Genomic DNA, 21503 nt, shown 5'->3' with positions numbered 1-21503 from the left:
TGCAGTAAAACATGTACAAAAACTGTACAGCAGACAAATGACCATTACACCCTGGTTGGTCGTTATTTTATTTTCCACATCAGTCTATTTATTACAAAGCAAAGGCTGTAATAATTCATCAGTTTAAATATGTTAATCACATTTCCACAGAACATGATTCCTACTTTCTGTAAAAAGTGACTGAACATAACTGCTATAGCCATAAAAAACAGTACATCAAAGACATTGAAACATGAAAAAAGACATGACATGAAAAAAACAACAACAAAAGATGTATTTATGTCACTTAGTAAGTGCTGATCAATCAGTTACATTTTCTAGGTGCATTCTTTGTGCATTTAATGTTTGAGCCCACTGTTCCAGGTCTGCCTTCAGTGTACTTGCTTCAGGTCGGTTTTCTGGGCTCGGACACAGCATTGACATGATTATCTGGTTCTGCAAAACACATTAAAAAAAAATCAGCTACTTTCTGTATCAACATGAATATATATTATCAGTACAAATAATTAGCCAATTCGTGCTGCACGATTTTTAACTGGTACAAGCAAACAAGAACACATGGCTCCAGTTTTAGAGTCCCTCATTGGCTTCCTGTTAAGTTTTAAATCCATTTTAAAATTCCTTGATTTGTCTTTAAGTCTCTTAATGGTCTTTCCCCCTTTTTATTTGTCTGAGCTGCTTCACCCTTACATGCCATCACATGCTCTTAGATCAGCTAAACAGGTGCTTTTGACTGTCCCGAAGACATTTTCTAAATCTCGAGACAAAGCCTTTTCAGTTTTGGAACCTAAAATGTGGAATGAGCTGCCTCTGGAGGTCAGGCAGGCTCGCCGATTTATTCTTTTATTCTTGTTTTCCTATTTTATCTTTTTTTTTTTTTGTACAGCACTTTGGTCAGCTGTTATGTTGTTTTAAAGTGGTTTATAAATGTGAAAGTGAAAAAAATAAGAATTATACCTCTTCTGGAAACTTCAGTGTAAATTCTTCAGGGAGAATTTGCTTTCTGACACCTGTAAAAATCTAGTATACATAATGATAAAAGGATACAAAAACATGTTATTTGGCTTGACAGAAAATCATCACAAGAAAAACAAAAGCAAAACTTAAGTATGCAATTCTATACATTATATTCTTCACACATTAACACTGATAGGAAGCTACCAGTAAACATTTTAAAATGTAAACTATTAAATTGTTATACCAACTCACCTTCCCTCTTTCATGCCCAGAAGAGATTTTCCAAAGGAGTTCAAAATATATCAGTCCCAGAGCAAATATGTCCACTTTGGAGCCATATCTTGTTTTGGTCCTCTGTCATAAAACAAAAACATAATGTGTTACACACCCCTTAACTCAGTGTGAGTGTTTAAATTATAAGATATGGTTGTGGTAAGCTAATCTATGTGGATTTCACTTTTTTCAAGTTGTAGTTAAAGTCTAAAATTAAAAGTAGAAACCAGAAAAAAACCCCATCTGGCTGCAATCACTTAAAAAAAGATATCTTAGCATGTATCATAAGAGATGGTTTTATCTGGAATGAAATAAGAGTTTTACAGCGAATGAATGAGGTGGTGATAATGGAAAGAAAAAAACTTTTCAATTTGTAAACATCTTTAAAAAAAACACAAAGAACAGGAGATTCTGTCATTTTTAAGAACATTTGCAGAAGGTAATGAAACTTGAATAGATTCAGAAAATGTTGAGCACATAGCTATCATTGAATACTGTCAACAATAAAAAAAACACAGAAAAGAAATCAAAGGTTATTTGTTTACAGAGACCTCACCTGTTCGGGAGCCATATATGACTTGGTTCCTGTTTTCTCTGTTCTCTCACTCTGATTTTCATCATTATCATCAGTCTCAGTAGCAACTAGACCAAAATCTCCAATCTTCACTTTTCCATCTTTTCCAAACATGATGTTGGTAGGCTGACGATTGGAAAAGCAAAATTTAAACATTGAGCATTTAGTGCCTCGTGTAGTCAGAAATGAGTGAATAAGCTCAGGTGATTCTACGAGAAATCTTTCAAATTTACACCATATGTGCATCTACTAAGAGGCTGCGGCATAGCACTGGCTGCTTCTAGTATTTCTCCTTGATGCTGCGCCATCTCTTCAACCTTCTTATACTTATCACCACCTTGTAATGTTGACTTTAATCCCTAAATCAACACTAATAATGTTTTTCTTAATGTGGCCCTAATACTCAGTCATTTCCTGTCTACTGGGTTTACTGTGAAGTAGAAGAAGCACACCAATACTTTAATAGCAGCAGTGTGCATCTCCATTAAACACACAAAAAGGATACTAAAGAATATGGAAATGGAAAAACTTAAAGTTAAATGTGAGCTAGCTCAGCAACATAAGCTTGTGATCCTGTAATCTTGAGTCTCACCTTGAGGTCCCTGTGGATGAGTCTGTGGGAGTGAATGCACTCGACTCCACTGACTATTTGCTGCATAACGGGAAGACTTTCTGCTCTTCTTATAGACTCTTCAAGAGTTTTCTCATTCTTCTCAGTTATCCAGTCTTTAAGTGTTTTGTCGTCACATAACTCCATCATAATATAGAGGTACTTTTGTGATGAATTACTACTAGACCTAAAAAAAAAGGAAGATTAAAAATCTAATTAGCATCAAGTCTTCATTTTAAGCATAGAAATGCAAAACTGCACAATACTAAATAACTGAACAAAACTTACTGGGAAGTACTGTAACTGTCAGTTGTATTGTCCCACTGGTATTCTGAATCCTCCAGCCAACACTTGTAGTATCTAACAATGTTAGAGTGGTTGAGGTCTGATAATGCCCCAACCTCTCTTAGAGCTTTTCTGATCAGAAGGAAAACACAGAAATGCTTCAGTAAGCAAGACATACATACATACATACATACTCACGGTTTCTGTTATTAGAATGTTGCTTATGCAAAACATTTGTACTTTGAAAATATACACTGTGCATATGACTTACTCTTTGTGGCGAACAATCTTTACAGCATAATACTTCTTCACCAGTTTATCTCTTGCTTTGAAAACATGACCATAGCCTCCTTTAGCAAGACATTCAATGCAATCAAAGTCTAAAGTAAACCTAGTGAGATAAACAACATTCATTAGATGAAGATGTGAAAAAATAAGTAAATTATTGGAAAAAAAGAGGATGCAAAAATCTGACCACACAAGTATAAACGTCATGAAATTTTTTTTCATACTGTGATTGGCCTGATGTGTCACTTGGTCTGTTGTCTGTATTTTTGTTTTTGTTAGCGTCCTGAAAAAAAACACAGAAGGACATAACATGGTTATTATTATCATTAGTATAAAAAAAATGTCTGATGTCTGAACATATTAATTAATAAATACAATTACTTTTATTGGCGGTTTGGGCTTAGCTAAACATATCAAAGAAAAGAAAAAAGGAAAATACATGCTGTGTTACCCGTCTTTTTCTGTTTAACTACACTGTGATGTGGCAGAGCTGTAAATGTTTGTGGCGCTTTGGAAATACATTTGGATTTTCTTCTAACTTCTTTGTTAACCCTGAACTTGGGCTTGCAGAGACTGACTTTCAGATGTTGCATTACTGTCGCATTAATATATCGCATTAACAGCTTCTCTACCAGCCATCTGCTACCCAGGGGTAGCAAATATTCTGTGTAAACAGCCAAAGCGCTTGAGTCACAACTGATGTCCATATTTTAAGCTATTGAAGCCAAATTCAATTCATATTTTACAATCCATTTACAAATACCAGTAGGTTTAGAGATCTGAACACAGATTTGCTTATTTATTAATGACATTTATAGATTGCCATACACATTTATGATTTTTAGTACAAATGTAATGACTTTACATTGAATAAAATATGATTGCACACTAATTGACTGAAATAAAGTGACTGAACTAGAACTAAACACTAAACAAATTTGCAAAAAATTCTGACACAAAAACAGCTTCCCATAATGCCACGAAGGCTGACATGCTATGACTCTTAACTGTGCCTAGAACATCTTTCTATGAAAGTTATGAATAGAACTGGTGAGAGACGTGAAAGTGCCCAGCAGCCACTAGAAATAAGTCCAACTTATTCATAAGAATGCAAACAAAGCTCTAACTACAATTGTGCATGATCTAAAGACCAGCAGTTGACCATTTATCCCATAGTCAAGCCCTCCACCGTCCACCCCATATTCACCATATGCCATATAATATACAGTGCATAGTATACAGATTATAAAGTGGGGATTTCTTTCTTTCAACAAATTCTGTGTTTAAAGCAACAGACCTTTTCCATGGAAGGGTGTGATGAATCAGTGAAGATAACGGAGTCACTCGTACTTGTTGCCATGCTTTTTGAAGACGCTTCGAGAGACTCCCTTGGAGAATACAACAAGAGTACATGAGTGCTGCTTTCCTAATACACAACTGTCTGACTTAGTAGTTGTATTACTACTAGTATTAGAGTTTCTTACAGTGAAGGTGTTGACAGCCTGGTTGGTGGAGTGTCTACAGACGAAGTTGACATGAGGGACATCTATAAAAACAAAAACAATTTTCCAATGAAATTTTTTGATTTGTAAATATGTTAGCCTTTGGAAGCACTCACCTCACCAATGAGAAAAAAAGCAATCCTAGTATTTTATGCTTTTATAACATTTTTCTCCTGTTTAGCGTTACTGTCAGATTATGGGTTTAAATTCCAGAAGAGGGACACCACAGATACACCGATATGTTTTAGTCTAAAAAAGTCAACTTCAAGTTCTATGAATTCTTTTATAATTTTAAAAGCAACATAAAAAAAAACCTGACCTTAGTCTCCAACAAGTTCGATAGGTCAGTGATTGATACTGATTCACTTTCACTCCTTGTTGTGACTTCTGACAAGGCCTCCCTTAAAATTAAAAAGAGAGCCATTTGTGTAGTTTTATACATGTTAAACTTTACCACATACTCTACCATTAATGTTAATACTTGCTTACACTGTGGATGCTGGGGATGGCAGCATTGTTGAAACACTGTCTTCAGACATGGTTGACCTGTAGGATACCTTAAAATAAGCACAATATGTGACATTCAACATTAGTTATCAAACTTAGAAAAGTGCTGAGTGCAAGCTTTATGAAACTGTGCAATGTTCTGCTAAAGTGACATTTTAGCAGAACATTGCACATGTTGTGTAATGAATATGAATTTTTTTTTCTTACCTAAGTGACAATAACATGCTGAAAGCATTTAAATACCTTGCTGTCCCAGTCAGACTGTTCCTGAAGAGCAGACCAGGCCAACTGAGCTGCCTTTTGTTTGGCTTCCTTGACAGTGTCACCTACAGCCTGAGGGTAATCCTTCTTGTTGATCACACATTTGTAGAAAAACCTATGTAACCAGGAAAGATATGTTACTTTAGACTTTATTACCCAACTAAGTGTTATTGCAGCTTCTATTCACCCTCCAAAGATTCACTTATACTCACTCAGGGTTATGTTGTGGGCCACATCTTCTCACTTCAATAATATCAATGATTCGCCCTGTCTTCTTACAGTAGTTGTGAACAAGTCCAACGAAATTTGTCGGTTTGTGATCTTTATATGTTACACCCAAGCTCTGATATACTAGCTTGGCTGCTTCCTCCTTAGCTTCCTTTTTATTTTTCCCATAGGCAGTTGGGTACTCCTTCCCACCAACCACAAAGCTACAGCATCTTCTGTAACATCATACAACATTATGCATTAATTTTTATATTTTTAAAAACAAAAATATATTTTAAAAAAATATTTTCTACGATGTATGGGGGCTTACGGAAAACCACTTTTGTGTATATTTATTGACTCCTTAGGCTTTATGATGATCTTATTCTTCTGACCATATTCATTTATCCAGCTTACATAGTCAGAAATATTTGCTTGAATAAGTGGAACAGTTGGATTTTCATCTTCTGTTTCCATCTAAAACAAAGACATCAACAAAAAGCAGTTAGACTTGCAGCTGTAAACTACACTTTCATTTTGAACATAATAAGCAACCTAGTATACTTTAGTTCAGCAAAGACTGCATCATGATCTTACAGAATCAACTGGAGCTTGTTGCTCTTTATCCATTACTGCAGAGTATTTCCTGTTGTGGTCTGTTTGGCTCACTTCCTTCAGGCTGTTTAGAGGTGGTAAATCTGATGACAAATGATCAAAGCTTTGATTTGATTATACTGGCAAGTAATAAAGTTTTTAACTACATAAAAATACATACCAGTTAGTTGACGTATCAACTACTGTAATGTAATGCAAAAGATACCAAAATGGGAAGCACGTTATTCCAGCCATGTTAGTTATTCCTGAAATATAACCTTAGATGCTCTAATTGGTCACTGTTGCGTTCACTTGAATAATATTATTTTGTGCAACTGGTTTGTGAAGAAAATGACTTTAAACCTTTTTTCACTGTCGCGGAAAACAGTAATTAGCAGTCAGAGTAATAGTCAATAGACCAAATGACTTGTTATTCATTTACTAGTTAGATGTTCAAATTACATCACTATATATACGTCTTTGTCAGCAGAAGAAATGAAAGAATGGTGACAGAACAGGGAGTAACGGAGTGTAGCGCCAATTGCACGAGCCAAAACTATTACATAAAATCATAGAGCCGACGATTGATAAGAAGTGTGCTATTGCATAGACACACTTAAATATTAAATACAACTTACCGTGATCGTGGCCTGTAGAGCCAAGGTACTCGAGTTCACCTCCGAGCCTGTGTAGCTCATTCCCTATAGAACTACATGGTGTCCCACTTCCCCCCAAAATGACGAAGGAGTTGTAATCAGAGTTCAGAATTGCGAATAATTGTGACAAGTCACAAAGTACAATAGTATCTCTTTATCTCTTTTTAAAAAAATTGCCTCCACGTTTCCGCAACCGCGTTAGCGGATTCAGCCGCCTTTAAGTTTCGATTCGTCAGTGGAAACGTCATGTCCCAGTGTCCACACCTTGGCAGGCATTAAAACTTAGTATTAAAGAAAAATCGAATAAAAAAAATAATTGCAATAACATAACTATAATCTACGCATTGGCCATTCCCACTCGTCTATTTATTTTGGCCCATGTTCATATCCATTTGGGAAAGGAGAAAACTATGGCACAATAGGAATGACGCATGAAAAATGGCAATTAAACATTAGAAATGTCTTGTCATTACAGGTATAAGCTGGCATGTTAGAAGATCGCGAGTCACCGATTCACTCACAGCTGCTTTCTCTATATTGGAAAAAAAGTTTTAAGAAAGTTTCTTGATCCAGAAAATTAAACAAAATTTTATGTATATGATAGGATAAAAGACAGGCTATGGAAGAGAGCCAGAGATAAAAAATAAATAAATAAATAACCAATGGCTGAATGCAGAGTGGTGTATAAACAGAGAGTGAAAAGAAAGTGAGTAAAGAAGAAATACCCATCATGGGAAGACTCAAAATTCAGTTTTGCAGTACTCCATGGCAAATCTATCATACGCAGTGACTTCACAATAAAAATCTGAGAGAAGGATTTATTCACTTACCAGTATATTTAATATTTCAATGGATGAAATTACTCACATGACACCCTAAACCACTTACTGTAATACAAAGTGGCCCAACTGTATGGAAACTACCATAACCAGCATGCTACTCCCTCCACACAGCCTAAAGGATGAACCCAAGTCACCTTGTAACGTTTTTTATTGCACTATTTCACATTGCAGTCATTCATCTGGAGTTCTTTTTTTTCGTTTTTAATTATTATTGTTATTATTATTATTATTATTATTATTATTTACAAAACTATACAAGTATGACATCACTTTTATTACAAAATATTACAGGATAAAACAAATAATTTATATAAGTGTAGACAACAAGTGAATAATGACACAAATTTAATTTGTATTTCATTCACATATTATAACATGAATCACTTCATCAGCCTTTCTTTAAACCAAGCACTCCATAAATACAACTATATCTGATGATGCATCAGACCATGAAAAGAAAGCATTCAAAACATCCACACATGCACTGCATGACATGATGTGTATTGAATACAGTCATGCATGAAATGACTAAACTGAGTGTTCTTTTTTAGACTGTTCATTAAAGTCCTTATAACTGTCAAACTGTGTTACTATTTCGAAGCATTTGTTTTTGCATTAAAAGTGCATCAGAGTACTCTTTCAGCTCCTCCTTTAGTTTACTTGCTTCCGGACGGTTTTCTGGCTTCGCACACAGCATTGCCTTTATGATTTGATGCTGCAATTAGACATAAGAAGAAAACAGTGTGAAATCAATATCAATATCAATCAATGCTGTCATTTATTGTGAAAGTCCAGTATATATTATTTGCCACATTTATACTTTACTTGGGAAATTAAACAAAGAAAACTTTCAGGTTCTAAGACAGTCCTGCTTGGTCATTTTTGCTATTAACGATCAACAGTTGTGGCTCTTCATCCTTTGATGGAAATAGATGATTGCTGAAAATGTTTATATAGTAAACTTAAAATAATGGTGATGTACCTCTTGTGGAAAATTATTCAAAAACCCTTGAGGAAGTTTCTGGCTTCGGGCATTGTCCCAAACCTGGCATTTATATAATGAGAGAAGGGATAAAAATGATGATCTGTTCATTTATTAAACAATATTAAATAAAAAAATAGTACACATTAAATTTGATTTATATCAACATTCTGCTTCCTATGACACAAACTGAGAAAACCATTATTAACAGAGCAAGTTTGCAGCAACATTTTGCATAAGCTTTGGAAAAACTCACCGCTTTTCTTTCAGGGCCAACAGGGAGATTCCAAAGAAGTTCAAAATATATCAACCCCAAAGCAAATATGTCTACTTTTCGGTCGTAATGGCTCTTGCTTTTCTGTCATTAAAAAGAGAAAAACAAAAAACGGCCAATTTTGTGAGTAAATAATAGAAGACAAAAAAAGGTTTTTACTATCTCTTTTCAATATGGGTGGACTAACCCTTAAGGACATTGGGCATTAGAAACTAGTTTAATAGTCAACCCAATGCTTCTTTGGTTTTAAGGCAGTTGATTTAAATGGTTTTCCTATTTACTTGCAACAGTAGTAAAATAGTTTTTTAGTAGTACAAGAAAGAAGGTGCATTGCCCTATGGTGTTGACAACCTTTAAAAAAAGTGTCTTTAATGTCTTCTCTTACTACCTAATATTTATTAATGGGTAAGACACTAAATTTCAATTTAGATTATTCAACCTGCTCGGGAGCCATATAAGATGGTGTTCCTTTGTAAGCACTTCTTTCCAGTAGATTCTCAGCATCATTGTCAATCTCAGCAGTGACCAGGCCAAAGTCTCCAATCTTCACTTCTCCATCCCGTCCAAACATGATGTTGGCAGGCTATACATTTTAAGAAAAGGCACAAATAAACGTCTACCTCTTTATGAGATGTGCAGCAACAAACAACCGTCTTCTCCTCTTTGTCTCACCTTCAGGTCTCTGTGGATGAGCATCTTTGAGTGAATGTACTCGACTCCACTGGCTATTTGCTGAGCAATGATTAGGCTCTCTTCCTTTCTCCTTGAGTCTCGCAGAGATTTCTTCACATTCTGAGTATTCTTCTCGTCTATCCACACTCTAAGTGTTTTAGTATCACACAGCTCCATCTGAATATAGAGGCACTTTTCAGATGAATCACTAGCAGACCTTGAAAATAAAAAAACACAAATGAAGGAATTATGAACCTTTACTTTATCCTCAATGGTGAGGCAACACTCTGTAAACTACTGTAAAAATCAAGAAGACAGAAAACTGTGGCGCAATGTGTGTTGCTATAATAAACTGTAATATTGATTAATTTTAGTATAATTTTAGCCACAAAGAGAAAACATGTGTCCAGTCTTCAAAAATGTACATCAAGGTAACAGACAAGAAACTAAAGTGTGAAGTGAATGCTTCCTCTGTCATTTACACCACATGTGATGCAATGTTAAGACATAATAATATTAATAATGAAGTAATGTGACTTACTGCGAAGTACTGTAGGTGTCGCCTGTACTGTCCATTTGGTATTCTAAATCCTGAATCCAACAGGTGTAGTATCGAACAATGTTGGTGTGATGGAGGTCTGATAATGCCACCACCTCCCTTAGAGACTTTCTGATTATAAGAAGTACAAGAAATATCAATAAACTTTAAATCTCTTTTAAAGCATCTGTAACTTTCCAGCTGAGGGACTCAATACATCAGGAAACAATACTGTAAGGTATCTCTGTGAAGACTTATAACAACTCCCTCACTTTCAGAAGAATTCTAAGTTTCATATAGCTTTAGGCTGTCATTGTGCTATGATGTAGCCATCAAATGCATATGTAACGCACAGAACTAACCTTAAGTAGCAAGCTAGCTGCAACTGAGGAATGTACACTTTCAACTAACCCAAAAAAATTCTGTGTCAGTTTTGTATAAGAAACATTGGTTTATTTATTACTTTATGAAGTAAGAAGACATTAGATACTAATGGGTGACCTGATACTAGAATGGATAGATTGCATACCACATGGAGATAAATGCCTTAAACAACAAAATTCCTGCTCGGATCATTTGCTGCGTTACTCTCTCGTTGTATTATTCCCTCTCTTCACTATTTCTATCAAAAATGTTTCCAAATGCTAAAAAAAAAAGGTACATTAGCATTAGCGGACAGTAGCACAAAGTCGTGTAAAACAGTAATGTGATGAGAAGTTTGGCACCTTAATTCATTTACTGATGCTAAAATGAAGGCTGCAGATGGATGTTAAGTAAAAACAAAACATCAAAAACCTACAGTGGGGCAAAAAAGTATTTAGTCAGCCACCGATTGTGCAAGTTCCCCCACTTAAAATGATGACAGAGGTCAGTAATTTGCACCAGAGGTACACTTCAACTGTGAGAGACAGAATGTGAAAAAAAAATCCATGAATCCACATGGTAGGATTTGTAAAGAATTTATTCGTAAATCAGGGTGGAAAATAAGTATTTGGTCAATAACAAAAATACAACTCAATACTTTGTAACATAACCTTTGTTGGCAATAACAGAGGTCAAACGTTTACTATAGGTCTTTACCAGGTTTGCACACACAGTAGCTGGTATTTTGGCCCATTCCTCCATCCAGATCTTCTCGAGAGCAGTGATGTTTTGGGGCTGTCGCCGAGCAACACGGACTTTCAACTCCCGCCACAGATTTTCTATGGGGTTGAGGTCTGGAGACTGGCTAGGCCACTCCAGGACTTTCAAATGCTTCTTACGGAGCCACTCCTTTGTTGCCCGGGCGGTGTGTTTTGGATCATTGTCATGTTGGAAGACCCAGCCTCGTTTCATCTTCAAAGTTCTCACTGATGGAAGGAGGTTTTGGCTCAAAATCTCACGATACATGGCCCCATTCATTCTGTCCTTAACACGGATCAGTCGTCCTGTCCCCTTGGCAGAAAAACAGCCCCATAACATGATGTTTCCACCCCCATGCTTCACAGTAGGTATGGTGTTCTTGGGATGCAACTCATAATTCTTCTTCCTCCAAACACGACGAGTTGAGTTTATACCAAAAAGTTCTACTTTGGTTTCATCTGACCACATGACATTCTCCCAATCCTCTGCTGTATCATCCATGTGCTCTCTGGCAAACTTCAGACGGGCCTGGACATGCACTGGCTTCAGCAGCGGAACACGTCTGGCACTGTGGGATTTGATTCCCTGCCGTTGTAGTGTGTTACTGATGGTGACCTTTCTTACTTTGGTCCCAGCTCTCTGCAGGTCATTCACCAGGTCCCCCCGTGTGGTTCTGGGATCTTTGCTCACCGTTCTCATGATCATTTTGACCCCACGGGATGAGATCTTGCGTGGAGCCCCAGATCGAGGGAGATTATCAGTGGTCTTGTATGTCTTCCATTTTCTGATGATTGCTCCCACAGTTGATTTTTTCACACCAAGCTGCTTGCCTATTGTAGATTCACTCTTCCCAGTCTGGTGCAGGTCTACAATACTTTTCCTGGTGTCCTTCGAAAGCTCTTTGGTCTTGGCCATGGCGGAGTTTGGAGTCTGACTGTTTGAGGCTGTGGACAGGTGTCTTTTATACAGATGATGAGTTCAAACAGGTGCCATTCATACAGGTAACGAGTGGGGGACAGAAAAGCTTCTTACAGAAGACGTTACAGGTCTGTGAGAGCCAGAGATTTTCCTTGTTTGAGGTGACCAAATACTTATTTTCCACCCTGATTTACGAATAAATTCTTTACAAATCCTACCATGTGAATTCATGGATTTTTTTTTCACATTCTGTCTCTCACAGTTGAAGTGTAACTCTGGTGCAAATTACTGACCTCTGTCATCATTTTAAGTGGGGGAACTTGCACAATCGGTGGCTGACTAAATACTTTTTTGCCCCACTGTAAATGTATTTGTACACCGAAAAACAAAAGATGCAAAATATCCCCAAACAGTTGACAGTAAATTTGCCACCCGCCTTACTGTATACTCTTGTATACTACTAGTGTGCTAAGATTGTTAGGCATAAGATATTGGAGGCTTTGGAAAGACTGAAGAGATCTCTCTCAAATCTCCTGTACAGAGCTAGTGGGAATTCACCTTTTTCATAAACTTAAACAAAATTTAATATTTATATTAAATATTTACTTACTCTTTGCAGCGAACAATTTTAATAGCATAATATTTATTCAGCAGTTTATGTTTTGCCTTATAAACACGACCAAAGGCTCCTTTACCAAGGCGCTCTATAGAGTCGAATTCCAGTGTAAACCTGTAGAGATTAACATAGGTGTTACTATTAATGACAAATGCTAACAAAGAGAAAATTCTCCTTTAACTATAAACTGTAGTAAAAACATGATAGCAGTACATTGTAGTGTTGTTGTTGTTTTTTTAATACCTCGATTGTACTACTTGACTTGATGTTTTCTCGGTGGAACCTCTTTCTTTACTCTTTTCTTTGAGATCAGAGTTGTGCAAATCCTTAAAAACAATGCAAAGTCAGCATATTGAAATTCCAGTATTAAACAAAAAACTGAAAACACTCAGAATTTCTGTGAGTCCTTCATACCTTTTTTTTGTGTCTGGAAACATTACCGAAATTTGCTGCAATTCTAACCAGGAAAATCATCATCAGCAATAATGTCAGATGAAATATTACACAACGATGTTTACAACAGGTTTCAAAGTATGACTTACCTTATTTTTGGTTTTAAATCAGGATTTTGATCCTTAAAAAGGGAGAAATAAAGGGGGAAATAAGGCTAAATTAGATGCAAAACATTTGTTACAAACAAGACAAACTTAGTTATTAAATGGTATTATTAATAGTAGTTTGAAACACTGATGTCAATCATCAGGTATTGAAAGTTTGTAAGAGTTTGTAAGGTGCTATTTTACAAATACACACTCAATTTCTGCCCAGAGCCTTAGCTAACTTCTTGTCTGTATAGAATGTATATATTTATGTATGTTTTCCACATACATCATCCCAAGGAAACTTTTCCTTCATTTGTACAAGTACATAGTTGAGCCTTGTTGGATTAGTTCCTACAGATAAAAATTATATACTTGAACAACATCACAAGAAAAAATAATATTGTCAGTTATTTTTCAAATTCTTGGAAAAAGTTAAGCCTGTTTCTAGCTAATATTATCCCCTTTAGTAAAAATTACTCATAGGAGATTTGCATAATTATCCACCTGCTTGATGTGAGGAAAATCTGCAGTGTGCAAAATCATTGGCCAGTATTGCAGTGATACAGATTTTACCACATTTATATTTTAATTAGAAAAGAATATCAGACTGTAGGATTCAGAGGTTTAAACAACATGGGTTTACCTTCCCAAGGCAAATCCTATCATTGGCATTTTTTCTTGAACTTCTGTTTCTAATTTTACTTATTTATACAACTGTGAGTTTTATGTTAAAAAACAAACAAACAAAAACAAAAAAACAAAACAAAAACAGGAACAGCAAAAAAGAAAGCGATGAATGAAATTGACACATACAAAATCTAAGATGCATTCGTTGAGACCGGAGTTATTAGTGAGGGTTTTTTTCTTGTTAGTTTTTAATTTTTATTTTATTCTGACTTTGTTTTTAATTCACTTTAGTTTCAGTTAGTATCCAAAGTGAATGTTCTTGTTTTACTCTTTTTAATTATTATTGCATCAAGGGGATATGTCAGAGGCAAGATTTAGGAAAATCAGTGCAGGTATTGCAAGAAAAAAAGAAAGCAGTTGACTCACAGTGTTGTAGACATATAGGGTCTCAATAAACATGTACACCAGTGACTCATCAGGCAGATTGAATTAAACAAACTAAATACTAAAACTAAAGATATTTCCTCTATATTTGTATTTTAGTTTAGCTTTTTATTTCCCTAACTGTGCAAAATCATTTCACTTCACTTTAAAAAAAAAAGTCTAGTTTTAATTTTTTATTTCAGTTTTTTCACATCTAATTTTAGTTTAAGCTGACTATAATAACCTTCACTGAGAAAAAAAAAACAGATCAGTTTTTCATTTATTTAATTTATGAAGACTGTCAAATGCATTTGTCACATTTTAATAGATCATGATCACCAATATGTAGTGTTTGCTTGATCACATTTTTTAATAAATAACTATTTTCATACCTTGATATTACTATAGATACATCACCCATTATTATTGAAAAGTTGTTATTGCAATTATGAAAACTACTAATTAGGAGTGTAGAACTGGAGCTAAATAATTAAAAGCATCCTAATATAACCGTGTTAGTATCAAAGGACATGACAACAAAAGATATAGAAGACACAGAGGATAACAAACCTGTTCCTTGGAAGGTCTCTGAACCTTTGGGGAAACAACTGGGTCACTTGAAGTCATTGGTATTCTTTCTGATTTTGCATCATGTGGGATCCTTTGAAAATACAGCAAGATACATTCATGCAGTTTTCTCCACATTAAACTTAAGTATTAGGTGTGCTTGCTCATTCCATTGCCTTACAGTGTGCTCGCTGGGCTGGACAGCTGGACTGGTGTAACATCATCTGACACAGCTGACCAAGAAACCAGCTGAAAGAAACAAAAAAATGTTCAGCTGTACACTAAGACACCGTTTGGTAGTAGGACACTTGTAAAATAATATGATTGTTGGTAAGTGCAGGGGATATTTATTAACATGCACGACACGCCCTTACTATTTGTCCATCTGGCTGCTGCAAAATTAACCATTGGTTAACCACATACATGTACGTTTAAAATGAGACTGTCAGAAAAATTCTAAATGTTTTTGAAAACATTAGTTTTAGCTATAATTTAAACCTCCTAACACCTGAACTCTTTCATGGCATGCATTTTTAATTTCTCCTTGCTATTTGGGCTGATTGGGAAATGCAAAAACAAAGAATTACATGATTTTTTTTCTGATTTTTAGAGCCACATATGAGGACATTCGCTTTAAATTTCGATAGAACAGTGGCAGTATAATGTCCTCGTAAGTGGAAATCAGGCCCTTGTAGAGCAAAATTTTGTATTTTGGTCTAGACAACTCAAAATGTGAAGTCCACATATGTGGATGCCAGGTCCCAGGAGGTTAATATACAACATAAAATATTCAGCAATAATCACTTTCTGTATGGTTTCTGTAAAGTACAGCAGTGGCTTCAAAAGCATGTTAGCATCCTGGAACCCACATCAGGTGTTTTTTGGATATTTTTCACATTTAACCTCTTAGCATGTCTGCTTTTTGCGACTGTTTTTGGTTGCATATGTAAATCTGTGAGGTCTGTTCTCAAAGCGCAAAACATAGAGAAGAAAATATTTAAATCAAGCACATACACTTATTTACTAATGTTTTCAAATGCCATTTACTGATAACTGTACCAATAACGCTAAAAAAAGAAAAGACAAAAAAAGCATGCCTTTTTTTTTTGGGCTCGATTTTGAAATTAACTTACTGCACCTACGTTTAGAAAACAACCGTGATTTTAAAACTAACCACATCTATGAGCTCTATTTGGGGTTTGCTCTCACACACTAGTTTGCTCTATTTAGCAAATCTGGTCGTATGCTTTAGAAACACATGCTTTTTTTAAAAAAAAGAAAAAGTTCAATAAGTACAATAATACCTGATGATTTTGTTAGGAACATATTTCTGCATCATCCAATCTTTGAGATACAGCAATATTTGGACACTTATAAAAATTATGATTATGAAGTATTGTTCCTTTACCTAAATTGTGCTTCCCTGTCTGTAACACTGAGCTTACACTTTTCAAGCTGTTTTAACACACGAAGTTCAGGCAGCTTAGCGAGAAAGGACAATACAAAATACTTGGCTGTCCTCTCTTTTATGACCTTACAACTAGCAGGAAATAATTCGCCTCAGACTAGTTTGCACTATTGGAAATACAGTTTGGTTTAGTCGAGCTTCCCGCATAAGTGGGTTTGAAGCAGTAAGAATGATGCCCACTCATTCGAAGTGAATGCAATCTGACATCACACATCATGTGTACGCAGCAAGTAGGGAGCAGGTAGATAAATGAAATGTGTGACATTTGCTTTCTCACAAGCATCTCTGTTGAATGATGCTGAGAAAAGTTTAGTAGTGCAACCCTTTTACCGCCTTTATAGTAAGGAATTAAAAAGCTAGAGTGTGTTGGATGAGGAATATGGAAGATATCAAGGTTGTGGATAAAAACAAAAATCATTAAGTAAAGATCATTAAGTACCTTACTATCCCAATTTGATTGTTCCTGAAGAGCAGACCACGCCTGCCGAGCAGCATTTTGTTTGGCCTCTTTGATAGTCTTACCCTCACCCACAGGATATTCCTTGTTGTCAATGACTACTTTGTAGAAGAATCTGTGTAGGGAGACAATATCAGCAGCAACAGGTTTAAGAGTTTTGTGCCATACAAATAGCTTTATATATACACACATATAGATTTAGTCTATATAAGGTGTATTTAGTTAAAAAGGTTAAGTCATACTCACTGAGGATTATGTGGTGGACCGCATTTGCTCACTAGGACGTAATCATGGCAATGCTTTGTTTTCTGACAGTAGAGATTGATGAGTCCTATGAAATTCTCTTCTGTAAAGATTTCAGCTTCTTTCTTTACCATCAAGCTCTTTGTCTTAGAACTATAAAGACAAGCCACATATTCAGAACTTTACCAACAAAAGAGAATCCAAACATTGAAACTGAAACTATTTGTTGCAACTGTTTGTCCTCACCAGTTGTCGTCATGATTCTGATTTATTTCTACTCCTTTGTGACTTGAAGAACCACCGTGTTTTAGATCGATGATCTTAGAACAAGAACGGACATTTAAACTGATTTTATTTAATCCAGTAATTTAAAAAAAACTTCTGCAACAGCCTCAACATTACAAACTGGTGAACCATGGCAGGAGTGGATGAAAGAATGGGATATAACCAACCTGCTCCTTGGAAGCGTTAGATGACTGGGAGAAAACAACTGAGTCATTTGTAGTTGTTGTACTGCTACTTGATTTTGGACAACCAGAGTCCCTTTGAGACAAATAAAATGCCTAATTAATAGGTATTTTCAACATTACATGTTACCATCTACAGTAGTGCTCAGCCTTACAGTGTGCTTGGTGGTGTGGACAGTTTGGACGGTGCTCTATCATCTGACACAGCTGACTTGATAGTTATCTGAAAACACAAAGGAGGTTGTGGCGCTGTTAAACACAACCCTTCTCATTATAGTCTGCATGATCATACAGAAGAAATTCTGATTTAGTTATTCGAGTAAGGCCATCAAAATCTGACTGATGAAAAATCTCCAAAATAGGCAGAATACTACAAGAATTATCTGAGGAAAACACTTTAATATGCAAATAGGACAGAGTGCTCCATAATAAAAAGTTACGATGAGGCCAAGAGCTTACTCAACCATTACATGCAAAAAGGATTAGGTGAACATACACAGAGATGGACGCCTGAATTTTGTTTCTAGGGGAACTCAAACTCAAGTGTGCAATAAAATGATGTAAATAGTGTATGCAGCATCTAAAATACCAGGCTAGGGTCCCACTATTCTTTGGGGACAGTGTGAGCCTGGGGTGGTACCATAGTGTGCATAGTGGAAATACCAACATCAACAATCTATTAAATGGCCAAAATACACTGAAGAAAAATATAAATGCAACACTTTTGTTTTTGCTCCCATTTTTCATGAGCTGATCTTAAAAATCTGAAACATTTTCTACATACAAACTTTGCCACACCTGTGGCAAAGGAGAAGTTCTCACTAACACAGATTTCGACAGATTTGTGAACAATATTTGATAGTAATGGGTCCTTTGGGTATGTAGAAAATGTTTCAGATCTTTAAGTTCAGCTCATGAAAAATGGGAGCAAAAACAAAAGTGTTGCATTTATATTTGTCTTCAGTGTATTTAATATCAAAAGAACCCATAGGACATTCATGTGTGTATGAGAATCTATCAGTGTCTTCATTTTCTCCGGAGACTTAGAGTTTTTAGTTTTGGTATTATATCAGTTGTCTACTGCAGAGTCTCTTAGGCTATGACAGCAGGTTTGGAAATCTAACAATCAGGAAAGCAGGAAAAATTATAGGAACATAAACATTCCCCAAGATATTTTTTTACGGTTCGATAGGCCACAATATTTTATTAGGAGGTACAACTTCCCTTTGTGTCAGTATAACTGCTACAAATATTCAATTGTCCCTTTGTCAGTTAAACTGATAAATGAACAGCTCATGACTGAAGGACAACTCTACTACTACTTCAACTATTTATTTAATTATTTATGCATTCTAAGGTCTGTATTTATAAAAGTGTGCCCAACTAGGGTTTATGCTTTGATTTTTATTACTATGTGTGTGTGGGAGGGGTTTCAATGCAGGAGCTGGCCGATCCAGGATGATTTCCCCCTACGGCAGACAATAAAGTACTCTTAACTTAACAGAAAATGTTAAATACCTTGCTGTCCCAGTCTGACTGTTCCTGAAGAGCAGACCAGGCTAATCGAGCTGCATTTTGTTTGGCTTCCTTGATGCTGTTACCCTCACCAACAGGGTATTCCTTGCCATCTATGACTAATTTGTAGGAAAATCTGTTGTGAAACAGTGAAAAACTGGTTTACATCATTTACCAACTGTTAAACATCAGCCAGCATTTAGCAGAAATTGTCTATAATGGCTGGTAAGGGGACGGTCACACTCACTGTCGATTATGAGGCGGTCCACATATATCCTCTTCAATAAACGTGTGGGAGCGGGATGTTTTCTGACAGTAGTGGTTGACAAGACCTATGAAATTTACCTCTGTAAACCTTTTATCTTCAGGTTTCACAGCCAAACTCTTTATCTGAAGGCTACAATATCAAAGAAAAAATACATAAAAACTGAAACTTCAACCACTTTAAACAATACATAGTTTACAAAAAGGCTTCACAGGGATAAAGCATCAAAAAGAAACACTGTTTCAACTCACCAGACATCTGCAACATTTTGTTTTGTTTCCTCCTTTTGCTGACTTGATGTGAAAATGTCTTTCTCATCTCCAGTCTGGAATATAAAGTACAAGTGAACAACATGCTACTAGAACATGCATGAAAATATTTAAACCATTTATCCAGTTTTCTTTGATGTCAAGTCAATCAGTATATTCCATTAGTTACCTCTAAAGTGCCACATATATCGTGATATACAAGCTTGGCTGCTTCCTCCTTGGCTTCCCTTCTTGTTTTCCCGGAAGCTGCCGGGTACTCCTTGTCACCAACAAAAAAGTTACACCATCTAACATTAAAAGAAAAATATTAAATAGATTTCAAATAGATTATTCACATCTACAATCAAAACTAGATGCATCATGTAGACTTACTGATTTTCATCATCTGGTCCAGGTCTGGCAGCCTCCACGGGCCTTACAATCACCCTGTTCCTTTGACCATACTCATTAAGCCAGCAGGTGTACTTGATGTTACTGCCACTTCTCTGATGAACTGATGTATTAGAAACTTCTGCAGCATTTTCTGTCTGTTTGTAACCAACAAACACACAGCAGATTAAAACAAATGTCCACACATACAGTGAGTGAATACAATGGTGCAATGATCTTACAGTATCAGCTGATTCCTCCAACAAGCCTGCCAATGCATTTTTAGCAGCATTCTGCTTGGCTTCCTTCTTGTTCTTTCCAACAGCGTCAGGATAGGCTTTACCATTCAGAACAACTCTGATAGTAAATCTGTTGAACAGACAAATACAGTAAACTCCTAGTGTACTTTCCCCACACAAAATATTAAATATGCCATTCTACAACTGGAGGCCAATTTAAGCTTTAAAAATTGGAACACTGTTACTGTATCTTTATATACACGTGGCAAAAAAGTACTCAGGACCACAGAACTTGCTGCTCAAAAATATTCTGTTTTTAACATATGGTTGGAATGTTTTATTTGTACGGTAGGAGGTAAACAAAGAATTGTAACAAAATATTACAATTGCGTGCAGAGTGACAAAGTTTAAGTGTGGAAACAACACACTAGCAAGATACTGCAGGATCAACATACCTGTGGACATTTAGTAAATGGACTAAAGCGACGTACAAAATACATTTACTGTACACAAACGTGCATTTGGTAGCGAGTGAGCGAAAATACAGCCTACTACGGTTTCACTGAAGAGTCTATCCTACAAAAATACACACGTACTCGTACGACATCCCAGGTCGCAGATCCCATCTATGTTCAACTTACGTTTTAATGTGGTCAGGGCCAGCAGCTCCAACCTCCACAAACTGGAGCGCCAGCCGCTGTTTCTGTGCATACTCGTTTAACTTAGCTATGTAGTTTTCCATCCTAAGTTTGTCGGGAGTCGGAATATTTACACAAAATTCATAAAAATAGAGAGCAAAGTACAAATCTCAAAATAAAACATGGTTTCCGTTTTTCCTTTCCATGTCAGTTTAGGTTTCGTTTTCTCCGTAAACGTCACATGGTGCTTTCAAGTAATGTCCGACATATCAACCACGTTTTGTTCAGTAAAGTTTTATAAAAAAAAAAGAAAAAAAAAGAAATGGTTTGAAGCTGTACGCTGAAACTAGCAGAGTTGGGTGGAAGATATCAAAATAAAGTATAACAACAGAGAAAGTGTGAGTTATAGTACAGGAAAACTGAGTAGCAACGATGCTGTTTTGGGAGAATAGCTGTTTGCTTTATCAATAGTTGTTTTAGATTGTTTTTTGTAGTTTAACTAATGTTAAAGCTCGGAATTTTAACGTCAGTAATATATGATTACCTGTTCGTGTTTTTTTAAACTTACGCATGTTAGGATTGAATGACTACATGTCCCAAGATGTTTAAGAGCAGCTCCCATCGCTAAGTTTCATGGGAACTGTAGTTCTTTTGTCAAGCGCCAAACGTAGAGATGTGGCGATGTCATAGTGACAATAACATATAAACCAAAAATCCTTAAGTATTTCAGACATGT

At 35.9% G+C, this 21503-nt stretch overlaps 2 protein-coding genes across 3 annotated transcripts; both read right to left on the bottom strand.

Moving 5' to 3' along the window:
* Positions 1 to 54: 54 nt before the first annotated feature.
* LOC146695739 (interferon-induced, double-stranded RNA-activated protein kinase-like) lies at positions 55 to 6964 on the bottom strand. The gene is made up of 17 exons (XM_085478126.1): positions 6697 to 6964; positions 6062 to 6162; positions 5796 to 5941; positions 5470 to 5700; positions 5240 to 5372; positions 4979 to 5046; positions 4809 to 4890; positions 4472 to 4533; positions 4285 to 4375; positions 3212 to 3270; positions 2971 to 3090; positions 2703 to 2831; positions 2397 to 2601; positions 1787 to 1930; positions 1210 to 1311; positions 958 to 1020; positions 55 to 435 (listed from the first exon to the last, which is right to left on the bottom strand). The coding sequence occupies exons 2-17, from the start codon at positions 6092 to 6094 to the stop codon at positions 301 to 303; spliced, it is 1803 nt and encodes a 600-aa protein (XP_085334252.1). The 5' UTR covers positions 6095 to 6162; positions 6697 to 6964; the 3' UTR covers positions 55 to 300.
* Positions 6965 to 7809: 845 nt separating this feature from the next.
* LOC146695738 (interferon-induced, double-stranded RNA-activated protein kinase-like) lies at positions 7810 to 20989 on the bottom strand. 2 transcript variants are annotated; one of them, XM_085478125.1, is made up of 24 exons: positions 20771 to 20989; positions 20133 to 20259; positions 19894 to 20048; positions 19691 to 19808; positions 19504 to 19577; positions 19235 to 19384; positions 18991 to 19123; positions 17628 to 17695; positions 17458 to 17548; positions 17252 to 17325; positions 17009 to 17158; positions 16745 to 16877; positions 15019 to 15086; positions 14841 to 14931; positions 13221 to 13252; positions 13093 to 13135; positions 12922 to 13004; positions 12673 to 12792; positions 10026 to 10154; positions 9485 to 9701; positions 9252 to 9395; positions 8795 to 8896; positions 8539 to 8601; positions 7810 to 8271 (listed from the first exon to the last, which is right to left on the bottom strand). In XM_085478125.1, the coding sequence occupies exons 1-24, from the start codon at positions 20869 to 20871 to the stop codon at positions 8134 to 8136; spliced, it is 2604 nt and encodes an 867-aa protein (XP_085334251.1). In that variant the 5' UTR covers positions 20872 to 20989; the 3' UTR covers positions 7810 to 8133. The 2 variants fall into 2 exon arrangements, with proteins under 2 accessions (XP_085334251.1, XP_085334250.1); XM_085478124.1 differs by having other exon boundaries at positions 19894 to 20259.
* Positions 20990 to 21503: the final 514 nt, after the last annotated feature.

The sequence above is a fragment of the Copadichromis virginalis genome, linkage group LG13, assembly GCF_057382275.1.
Source record: "Copadichromis virginalis isolate Kocher_CV1m ecotype Utaka linkage group LG13, C_Virginalis_male_GT1.1, whole genome shotgun sequence".
NCBI classification, from domain to species: Eukaryota; Metazoa; Chordata; class Actinopteri; order Cichliformes; family Cichlidae; genus Copadichromis; species Copadichromis virginalis.
Note: the sequence above shows the minus strand (reverse complement) of the source record. Positions and strands in the feature narration are given on the sequence as shown.